Source organism: Uranotaenia lowii, chromosome 2, assembly GCF_029784155.1.
Source record: "Uranotaenia lowii strain MFRU-FL chromosome 2, ASM2978415v1, whole genome shotgun sequence".
Classification (NCBI taxonomy): Eukaryota; Metazoa; Arthropoda; class Insecta; order Diptera; family Culicidae; genus Uranotaenia; species Uranotaenia lowii.
Window position 1 is genome coordinate 331037675 of NC_073692.1, and position 11649 is coordinate 331049323.

At 39.4% G+C, this 11649-nt stretch overlaps 1 protein-coding gene across 5 annotated transcripts; it reads right to left on the reverse strand.

Moving 5' to 3' along the window:
• Positions 1 to 43: 43 nt before the first annotated feature.
• Positions 44 to 11409, reverse strand: LOC129744577 (deubiquitinase DESI2). 5 transcript variants are annotated; one of them, XM_055737179.1, is made up of 6 exons: positions 11096 to 11409; positions 9789 to 10339; positions 2244 to 2410; positions 2035 to 2176; positions 1878 to 1966; positions 44 to 1813 (listed from the first exon to the last, which is right to left on the reverse strand). In XM_055737179.1, the coding sequence occupies exons 2-6, from the start codon at positions 9921 to 9923 to the stop codon at positions 1735 to 1737; spliced, it is 612 nt and encodes a 203-aa protein (XP_055593154.1). In that variant the 5' UTR covers positions 9924 to 10339; positions 11096 to 11409; the 3' UTR covers positions 44 to 1734. The 5 variants fall into 5 exon arrangements, with proteins under 5 accessions (XP_055593154.1, XP_055593153.1, XP_055593152.1 ...); XM_055737178.1 differs by having other exon boundaries at positions 10927 to 11409; XM_055737177.1 differs by having other exon boundaries at positions 10881 to 11409.
• Between the last annotated feature and the right edge of the window lie 240 nt (positions 11410 to 11649).

Consider the following 11649-nt stretch of genomic DNA (forward strand, 5'->3'; position numbering starts at 1 on the left):
GCTCCAAATTTGTTACTTTTGTTAAAAAAAATAAAAACAACACTTTTATGTTCAATAATATCATTTATTTTTTTCACTTATTTTTTACATTTTCAATAGTGAAACAGAGAGTGGAGGAAAATGGCATTTTAGTAGGTTCTGCTATTGTGTTCTTTTGTTTTTGTTTTTTGTTCTTCAAGTTGACTTATTTCGCGCTCGGAATAATCACTTTTTACAAAAGGAAAACATTGCACTCACTCTTTTATCCTTTGAGGGGGAGGGTAAACGTATAATATCGTTTGTTTATTTTTTTTTTTTAATTTTTGTTCGTATTGCCATATGAAGAATAAACAGTAGCTTCAGAGTACAAAGTTTGTGAAATTTCGTTTCGGAGAAAAGTTTTGAGTCGTCATAAAAATAAATCTTCATTTGGTGCTGGATTCAGATTTTCTTACTTGTAATATTGTTTTTGTTTTTCTTGTTTTTAAATTCCTTATATTGTTCGACAGCATATTGGCAAAATAAATTTGTTTGTAAAAAATCTTTGTATTTAAAAAAAAAACATTTAAGAAAACAAATAAGATTCTAAAAGTGGAGCAAAACTGCATTGTAGGTTAAAATGTTCGCGTCCTGGGAATTTTATATAACACTGCTTGTGCAGCTTAGTGTTCGTATTTAGTCTTCTTTTATGCAGGAAGTGTATAAGGATTTTCTGTTCAGGATTCTTTAACATAGCTTTTCCCATTTCCTCACTGTATAGCTTCTTTGCAAGAGATGTCGTTCCAGTAGATTTACTACCCTATCAAAGAACGACATTCATTGTCTACAGTTGTATTCTGAATAAATCTATCCTCTACTTTAGACTTTTTATTTGTTTTCCATATTATTATTACAACATACACTAATGAGTTCCAATATTCTTACTTTTTGTCTAGTTTTTCATCTATTATGCTTCCTCAGATTCGTTTTTTTTACTTATAACGTTAATATTAGTTGCCGTTTGAAAACAGTGTTTAAATCTTTACTCTTTGCATCAACCAATGTAGTCGTAATTTTTTTTTAGTATAATATAAACTTTACCAACTTTATTTATAAGGTTTTATGCTTGAATCGTTATAACTGGATGTTGTTTAAATTTGGATTAACCACTTCTTCGTCAATCAGGTTTCAATTCTACGAATACCTTTTTTCCTGTTCGTACACTTTTTGGTTTGGTAAATTTACAAAATTTCATCAACCATTATCATTTGAAACAAATTACCGGAAACTGTCCAAAAGAACACGACGGAGATTACGGAAACTCAGTGACAAATGACACGAAGCATATAAACCAACTATTTATTGGTGCAACTAACTGAAATCAGGACTATGCTACTGCGCTTAGATGTAATTAGTTATCGATTTAATAGATTTTTCAATCCGACACAAACGTGGGTTGTTAGCACACATACAGAAATGTAAAAGATAAAACGTAAAATATATCATCAATGTTACAAGAACGCGAACACACTCATTGTCGCTATATCTCCGGAATTGCTCGGTTCCTGATGGTGGTTTTTTTTTGTTTGTTAGGTCAAAAGTTTGCTTTTGTCATTGTTACTGCTACTGATCGAGCCGTGAAGATGTTTTTCTGAATATTTCCGCCATTGGATCACTAGGGATTTCGATTGCTACTGCTGCTGGTGTCAAACCAGACGCGAGGGGTGCTATTGTGGCTTTATCGGAATTACTAGCACTATCTAATAGAAGCTATTCTCAAAACGGGCTGGTGTCCGAGTCACGATCTTGTATGGCTGATATTGATTGTTGTAAGGCATTCGGGGTCAACCATTCCCTGGAAAAAATGAAAATTTTGTTTAAAAAACATTCAAATGAAACGTTAAAATGGATCCACATACTTCGGTAGGCAGCGTTGCAGGAAGGGTACACACGAACTGAAATGGGCTAAGCGATTCACCCAACTTGGTATCTCTTGTCCACAGAGAATCTGAAACGATAAACCAATTGTTAGCACCATACACGTTTCTGACTCTATTTTTATTTTTCAAAACAAACCTGTGTGAGCGCTCCCGAGAAGTGATTGCAGTTGTTGTTCATCAGATGGTACCGATCGCCACGGAACTGGTTCCCCAGTTCTTCCACGATCCGGCGCACTTCCTCTTCGGTGAAATCTGTGCAGCCTATCTGAATACTTTGTCTGTGGATGGAGATTTAAAATTGCTTCATAGGAAGCAGAAGATAAACTTGGGGTTGAGGTCACTTACCGGAAACGAAACTGATCACCCAGCTCGTCGTGCTCCCGGGGCGATATCTCAAACACACCGGTAAACGAAAACGGGTGACCACCGTAGGCGAATTCCGTCCCGAATACCTCCACGCCCGAATGGAACACCCCTAGGCCAATTGAGGTCGTATATTCGTTGATCCAGTACTTGAATGAAGGAGATTATAGAGAGATATTAAGTTAGTTCATGGAAAGCCCTAAGTGATCGAACTCAATTTTACCCAATTTGGGATTATTTCTTGAAGATCAATTTGTAGGAAGAGTTGACAAGAGAGTTCATTCGAACTAAGAAGTAAAATCCGTTGAAGACGATTTCACAGTGATACTGCTTCTATCGCCACCACCTTTGCCAGAGAGTCCGCCCTCTCATTGCCCGTTATCGAGCAATGTGAGGGGACCCAAAGAAATGTGATGGCAAAGCAACCTTGAAACGACGCTGTCCAACGCTCAGTAAATGGCTCCTAACTCTGCGATGTATACCGAGCATGGTGGATGGATGTTATATGAGGCGGTAGCTATTTCGTTAAAAACTCCGAATCCCGTTGATTCTTCTATAAGCGACCCATCTGTAAAGTACATTTTGTCAGCATCGACGTGTCTATATTTAGCATCGAAAATTCTTGCTATCAGAAGTGTTTGATGCGAATCAGGGATTCCACGAATTTCTTGCTGCATAGACAAATCAAACTGGACAGAAGAGTTGTCGTAGTCTGGGATGTTTACACGAGTTGGAGAATATGAAGAAGGATTAACCTGCATGGACATGAAGACATGATATAGAGACATAAAGCTGGTCTGAAGATTTTGCTCAAGTAGCCTTTCAAAATTTACAATCACCAATGGGTTCATGACATTTTCGTAGATGATAGAAACAATTGAAGAAACATGAGCTATCAAAGAACGAAAGAACATAAGCCGTAAATATCATAAATTTTTCGAAAAAGATACAACGGCTCACCGGCAGGACTTGAATCTGCTATCTCCGCTTCAGTACAACGGTGACAACGGTAAACGTGATGAAACCGGCGAACCCGAGCAATCGAGCTCTGCCGATCAACTGCTGGACCTTCTATCGAAAACACCATGTATATCCCGCATGTGATCTTTCCCACTATTGATCTCTCTTGTTTCTCTAACCCCACCCATCGACTCGGGATTTTAGCCGAGCAAGCACATGGTCGATTGCTTCGATTGATCGGTAGAGCTCGATTGCTCGGGTTCGCCGGTTTCATCACGTTTACCGTGGTGAAATTGGCAAACGCGCCGTTGTACTGAAGCGGAGATTGCAGGTTCAAGTCCTGCCGGTGAGCCGTTGTATCTTTTTCGAAAAATTCATGATATTTACGGCTTATGTTTTTCGTTCTTTGATAGCTCATGTTTCTTTAATTCATTATTGGGTTCATGACCTCACACTTGATGAGGAACCGGAGTGATAATAAATTGAATCGATCTTTTAGTGGGAGTATGCCTGCCAAAACATCGAGGCTCATATTATGCGTTGAGGGCATACAGTCCAAAGCGATGCGGAGACAACGATATTGGATACGCTCGAGTTTGATGAGGTGAGTTTCAGTAGCTGACTGGAAACAGAAGCTACCATATTCCATCATTGAGAGAATGGTTGTTCGATACAGTTTTGAAAGATCTTCTGGATGGGTTCCCCACCAGGTGCCAGTGATTGATCGGAGAAGATTAATTCTTTGTTGGCATTTTCCTTTCAGATACTCAATATGGGACCTCCAGGCACACACCAAACCCCAAGACACTTAAAACACCTCAATTGAGTGATCGTTCTGCCTAGGAGTTGAAGCTTATGTTGAGCAGGTCTCTGTTTCTTAGAGAAAACAACCATTTCCGTTTTCTGAGGGGAAAACTCAATCCCAAGCCCCAAAGCGGATTGCATTTTTACGGATTGCATTCCAAGGCAAGGCAAGCGAACGAGTTTCCCCAGTATGCTACTCAGAGTCCATGGGTGCAATTGGACGACTAATGATACTATGTACCCCTACGCCATAAAGTCCACCTGGGGCCTCTGGCCATAATTCCCATCCTGACCTGCATCGAAGGCTATACCCGAGATGGGAGACCAAGTCCGCGCTTAAGCGCTCATCGGTAACTCCAGTTCGAGTTAAAACTCCAGCATGGAAGACAATCTGTCTAAAGTATCTTGTAAAGGTCTGTGCAAATGAGGCTCAGAAGCTCCTGTGATAGAAACCACGCCGTCATCTGTAAGTTGTCTTAGAGTGCAGCCTTCAGAGAGACGACTGTCGATGTCACTTACGTAAAAATTGTACAAAAGTGGACTCAAGCATGAACCCTGCGGAAGGCCCATGTAAGAGACTCTTCTAACTGCAATATCTCCGTGAGCAAAGTTCAAATGTTTCTCACAAAGCAAGCTGCATAAGATGTTGTTCAATGTAGGAGGCAGACCCCAGGAGTGCAACTTGTCTGACAAAACCTCTACTGAGACTGCATCAAAAGCTCCCTTTGTGTCTAGAAACACCGAAGCCATTTGCTCACGTTTGCGTATACAAGACAGCATCGCTATTGGACGGTACGAATTGGGATCAGACGCTGGTTTTCCGGGCTTTTGGATAGCAATGACTCTCCACTCTTGGGGAACAATGTTGTGCTCCAAGAATTTATTAAACAAATTAACAAGCGAAATTTTGCGGCATCCGGAATGTTTCCCAACAAACTAAACTTGATTTTATCAATTCCCGGAGCTGAATTGTTGCAAGAGTGGAGGGCAAGTAAGAATTCGACCATCGAAAAGCTGGAATCCAGATAGCATCTGTCTAGGGACACATTCCGGACAATTTTTTGATTCGGTGTGGAATCGGGACAGACTTTCCGTGCAAAATTGAATATCCATCTATGTGAATGTTCCTCACTTTTATTTGTTGAAAATCTATTACGCATGTTTCGTGCTACTCTCCACAAGGTACTCGAGGACGTTTCTCGTGATAAACCCTCCACGAATGTACACCAATGTACTAGTTTTTTCCCTTTAATCAGTTTTTTTAATTGATTTTTAAGGGACTGATATGCTTGAAAATGATCGAGGGTTCCATGTTTTCTGAAATCTTTCAATGCATTTGAACACTGGTTGTCCCCCCGCATGGATTAGGAGGCCTTCGACGTACAGATGAATCTGGAATGGGTTTCGTTTGAGCAAACAACTGCACTATCATGTATCAAACAAGCGAGAAAGTTATACTCTTCCAAACGAGGTAGAATATCCATAGAATAGATGGTTGTTGTAATCTTGTCCGCTTATTTTTTCCAGTCGATGTGTCTTGTAAGGTCATATGCCATATTTGGTGGACATTTGGACACACTCGGCAACTTGAACTGCGATTCCGATTGCTGAGACTTATTTATGTTTACATCTTGGTTGCTAAAGGTCTCCCATACCTGTCGGGAGACTTGAGACGAGACATCATCAAATGTAAACAAAACAAGTCTCAGCAACCGAAATCGCAGTCCGAGTCTCCTAGCACTGACCATACTGACTGGACACTCGATTTCGTTTTCTGGATAATTTTTCCAGAAAAAAAAACAAAAAAAAACATTATTCCAACAGTACGCAATGTCGATTCCAGAGTGCGCATCGATCGATTTGAAGAAATGCTATCCCAGTTAGGAAATGCCACCCAACTTTAAAAATAAATCACGCAATTTCTACGATAAAAGCGGGCTAAACAGGACCATTTTTCCTACAGGGCATTTTTTGTCAAATTTTTCAGGTTCGCCACCTGCCGTCGGTATTGCGAACCTGCAAAAGCTGACAACAAAAAATTAGACAGAAAATGGTTGATTTTTTGTTCTAAGAGTCAAGTCAGTGTGGTCAGTGCTCCTAATGTGGACTAGGCTTTATAGTTTTATGACATGCAACAGCTTCAATTCCTCCTGATAAAGGGAGGTGGATTCTATAAAAGAAGTGGCGCTTATTGATCCCCAGAAGCACCCCTCCATAACAATCGTCGCGATCCAAACAGATAATGTTAAAATCGTGGAATGAGATGTTTGATTGAGAAGAAAGCCATATTTCGGAAAGGGCAAAAATATCGCAACTAGTTTCATGGAGAAGAAATTTGAACGGATCCAGTTTAGGAATGAAACTACGACTGTAAAACAGTGACATCTCCGACCTCTCGGCGTAAATTAGTTTGCATCAATTGCTTTATATAAATATATACACTATAGGAAGCATTGAGCTAACAATGCCTCTAAATGATTCTGATACGTTGAAAAACGTGATAAGTTCATTCAGAATTTCCGACAATTTGAAAAGTCCAGATTGGGAGATGATTCAGGTGAAACGTTGGGGTTGAAACTATTGGAAGTTTTCGCTACTTCGGGTTTATTATGAGGTGTTATATTCTTGTGGAATCCCGGAGGCACTGGTTTTTCTTTCTGTTAATTCGGTAGTTTTTGCCTAACGGCGACTGGAGGGCTAAACGTGGGTATTTTGTTTGGGATTGTGGTGATCTTAGGTGCTGGTTTTGGACGTTTACGCGAGTTAGCTTTGAATATGACTGGTAGTTCTTCGTCTGCTGTGTCCGTGTCTACATTGTCAACTGGCAACACATAAAAAAATGTTACTCGAATGGGGTTGGATCGGAGGCGCCGCGCTCTTTAATACGGCGGCATAGGACCGTTTTGAGCGTTCCATTCAAGAGCGCTTTTGATTATCCCAGCGACTCTTGAATGCCTCGCACGAGGAGATCTCATGGGGTGAGTCCCCGCAATAGATACATTTCTGTTCTATTGCTGAGCACGCTCCATCTCCATGATTCTCCCCGCATTTGGGGCACCGCCGCTTGTTGCAACAGTGCGACGCAGTGTGCCCCAACTAATTTTTGCAGTCCAATTGGCGAGGCACAAAGAATCGGGTACGGGTAGCCTTAAAACTCCGTCAATCAAGACGTAGTGAGGGAGGGCGGTACCCGCAAAGGTCACACGGAATGAGGCCGAGGGGGAGTACTTTTTAACTCCATTTACGACGGTGGCAGTTTGGAGTTGGCAACCATCCAAGATATCGACCGAAGTCGAATCAAGGCTCCTATACTTACCAACGCCGTTGGATTTAACGTACTCCGCCTCTAGGCTCATCTCAGTGATCACGCCCTCGATCTCTACGTTTCGAGACGGAATGTAGACGCAATATTCTAGGTTTATGAATTTGCTGGCCACAATCTCATTTGCAGCTTTTCAGTTAGCCACAACAACGCGCAGCTAGTTCGGACGTAATTTCGTAACACTGGTTACAGAGGGTCACCTCGTCAGATCTTTGGTGATCTGTCCATTCGCTTTAGCTGTTTACCATTCGCTATGGGCCGGATGAAAACCACCCATGGCCCAGAGGAAGATGAGCCCTCTGTATATTGTCGGAGCCTGGTGACTCTACTTTCGACTGGAGAGGATGCAACATTGTCATCCATCCGAGAACGATTTGCATCTGAAGGACCAGCATCCACCCAATCCTCCAGATGCTCCTCATCTTCATAGGTGACATTCGCATCATCCCCAGTTGAAGGGTATAACCCTCCGCCTTCGCTCGTATTTCTCAGCGGGAACACGAATGCCCTCCGTGTTGAAAATATAAGCGAAGCACAAAATTAAGAAATATATATAAAGGGAAATAAGATAGAAAGAGACAAAGTGAAAAAAGGATGAAAAAAGAACTCACAATTTTTTTAGCACTTTTTGAAATATTTTTTCCAGTGTATATTATGGACTGCTCCAACCACGTGGTTTTCCGTTGATCCTCAAAGATGACGTTACGCAAGTTGGGCCAACACTGGCCCTAGCGGCCCCCCCCCCCTTACTTAGAAACTCAGATAAATTTCACTCGAACGTCATAGTGTAATTCACTTGACCCATCACTTAAAATTCAAATGAAATTACGTATGGCGAGAATTTACTACAGATGTCACTTATTTTTTAAGTGAAAATTATTTTGGGTGTATGTAAAATTGTAAATATTAGGGTGGCAATGAATGTATAGGGAAAAATCTATGATCGAATTTTTAAATCCGACCATACACATTTTGGGCCAAAACACTGAACTGTAAAAAATTTCAGATCAATTGGACTTGATTTAGAGGTGCCTCAAAGTTTCGGTTTTTACTATCAAAAATCACCAGAGAGCGGACTCAAAGGATTTTTGAAGCCAAATGACTTAAAAATGCATGAAACGCCGAAATCGGATGTTAACTCGAAAAAAATATTACAGCACAAAATCGACTCTTGGGAGACTTGACCTTAATTCGGAACACCGCACAGTTGGCCACCAACCAAACAATTTGTTTTCGAGTTAGTCGTTTTATAATATTTTTATTTAATTACTATAATCTTTAAGTGCCTAAATCTTGACTTTTTTTTCGCAATATCATAAAATTAGATTTTTCTATACACCATAGTGTTGTGACCTCAATATCTTAACAATACAAAACCATCAGCAGCTAGGTTGAATGGAATAATCTTTACTCTTCAACTTGTTTTGTTGGTAGACAACTAACTACCCCCGTTCACATCGATTGCTTAGTTTTATCTCATATCCAATCTAAATGCAAAACTACCACATATGGTTTTTTTAAAGTTCGGAAAACCGACGTTTTTTATATGGAGAAAAAATTGTTTATCTTGAAATTCTCTATAGCTACAACGATACATCTAATCTTTTTAGCTTCAAAAGAAAAGTTATTTGAAATTCATACTCAAAAAATGTCTTTCATCAGAGAGAGTTAAATACGATCACGATAGCAATAAAAATTATAAAGAATGCTTAAATGAATCCTTTTAATGCCAAAACAATTAAGCATACTTACTTGAAATAATTGATATTGAAAATATTTATACATTATTTATCCAATCCCATATTTCGAATTTGTTTTCAAATCAGCATAATTTAAACGACAATGACTACCGATATTGAGATCAAATTGATATCATTAAACATTATGTGATTGCTGTTGTTCGGCGTTTATTGGGTAGTTATTTTTCTCAAGAAGAAACAATGTGTTTACATGGCCGATTTGAACTTTTACGATGTCATGAAGATAAATAAGCAGCCGAGGCCAAGACGCGAGGCAAGTTTCAAGGGAGACAAAAAAACACATCATTCTGCTTGAGACACATTATGAATCTAATACTTATTCGGTACATATTTACAGATAGGTAAAATAGTCAATAAAAAAAACTAAAGAAATTTATTTTAAATTCAATTTTCTTTTAACTAGCCTTGTAAATAATTTAGATTATATTAGTTGAAAATTTATGCTCACATGAGAAGATTTTACTACTCAATCATGAATGTTCAGGATGCGATACCTATTCGGTGCCATAAGTCATCCCGTGAAAGCAGTATAACGACCCTTTTTGTTTACAAATCGTAAAACGTTTTCGCTTAGCTCATGAAATAGCTAACATACCTTCTTATCGGTTCAAACGGTTCTAATCAAATCATGGGAATGGTCACCATAAAAATGATGAATTTGAGAAAAGGCATTCTACTCACCATATCGTACACGTTGAGGATGACCGGTTCGCGACCTGCCATGGCCGTCGGCAGCAGCTCGTCACTACCGTTGTCTTTTGGCACCCCGAGGCAGCTGGGAAAGGAGAGATTGCAGGGAAGCCCGTTGGAAAACATCACAACATCCAATAGCCCGGGGAGGCGCGCCGAATTCGTCGTCCAGGGAGAGGATTCAGTCAGTTAGATGAAGGCAAATTTTACCAACACAAAAAAGAACAGGGACCAGTTGTAGATACGGTTCGGTCTTTTTTTTCGACTGAGTTGCAAATTGGTCTTATAAGATGTGTGGTGTTGATGATCTATACATCTGGGTTGACGGGATTTGATGAGAGAGATAGCGTTCGAAATGGCGTAAAACACGGCAGTCTGGACAGTCTGGGCCAAATGGGTATCGTTAAGACACAAGATTGCTTCAAGTTTTTGTGGTTTTTAGATACTTTTTCCAAATCTGTCGCCGTTACTTGGTGAATTATTTTTTTAGCTAGCTCGGTACGTGTTTGAATGAATTTGAATCTGGACAGAAGTAGGTCCAACTAAAAAGAAAAAAGTAGAAAAATCGAGCATACGTATGAGAATAATGCTGAGTGTAATACAAAAGATGCTTTGTAATATTGATAAATAAAGAAAGATTCATGATGTTCAAATCAAAAGTAAAATGTATCAATCAAAATCTTTTTACAACCTATTGTTTAAAATTAGTAGACTATTCTATCATGCATTTATAGTGGTTTAACTGGATGACAGAAAGCTTATCTACGTTTAAACATCTAAAGTTATAAAATAAAAATTCTGATTCAAATCAGAGATTTTGCAATATGAACAATTCTCCAACAACTGTTCATTTAGGTATTGCTGTTTTCATACTACTGATCTATCAGGAATAAATTAAATTGAAAAATACTAACTTAAGTTTATATTTAAATTTAGACTTCGAATGAAAAATCCAAAATCATAATCTTCCCTACAGCATAAAATTTGGGATTTATAAAAATGAAATGACAGCTCCAAGAGTGACTGATGAAATCTAGAAGAAAAAAGGGTGACATTATCTGATCCAAATATTAGATAACTTACAAATAAAGCTTGTGATGATGAACTGCTGGAATTGTCCCACAGGTACCTGATCTCTATCGGATGTGTTGCGATATCGCCTTGATACTGGTCTGAAGCAACAAAAACACTGAAGACAAATTTCCTAAGATTCAAATCCTTTGCCAACGCTTGGAACTTTAGGCGTAGTATATTCTTGGAAACGACCAACCAACGAGCAAAACGACGAATTTACGGACCTTTTAAGACGATAACTCGAAAAACAGAGAAATTATTAGCTGCTTCTTTTGGGGCCACTTTTTTTGTTGCTGCTGGTGCCAAGAAATTTCGAAGACGATTTGCTGCAGCCACAATGGTGCGTTTTCATACTCCCGGGATCCAGAATCCTATCGAACAATCACCACCGGATGAGGAACCAGGACGCGACACTATCGAAGGGACCAATACGGAATCTTAAAACTAGAAAATCTGCTGATATCAAATACGGGATTGTACACACAAATTTTCGTTTTCACTCAATTTGTGTCTTTTCTTTTTCTGCTGGCACCCACACAAGAACACAGTTGAATCACGCACGCAGGGGGGCCACAGCCAGTGATGCCAACTTTTTTTCAGAAATGTCTGGAAGATTTTGAAAAAATGTCTGGAAAAGTCTCGAAAAGTGGAATTACACTCATTACTTCATAAAAAGCATACATTCTATACACTATCAATGCCTGAGACTGTGGTGATGTCGGTGGTTATACGTTTTATGCTTTACTTCCTGTTTTACTTCCATTTTCGTGGCATTCCT

Excerpts from the sequence above, each read along its gene's own strand:
- LOC129744577 (XM_055737179.1), bottom strand. The coding sequence starts at position 9,923 with ATGTTTTCCAACGGGCTTCCCTGCAATCTCTCCTTTCCCAGCTGCCTC. Across the intron at positions 1,967-2,034 it reads TCTCGGGAGCGCTCACACAG|ATTCTCTGTGGACAAGAGAT; the intron begins GTTTGTTTTGAA and ends TTATCGTTTCAG. Across the intron at positions 1,814-1,877 it reads CTGCAACGCTGCCTACCGAA|GGAATGGTTGACCCCGAATG; the intron begins GTATGTGGATCC and ends CATTTTTTCCAG.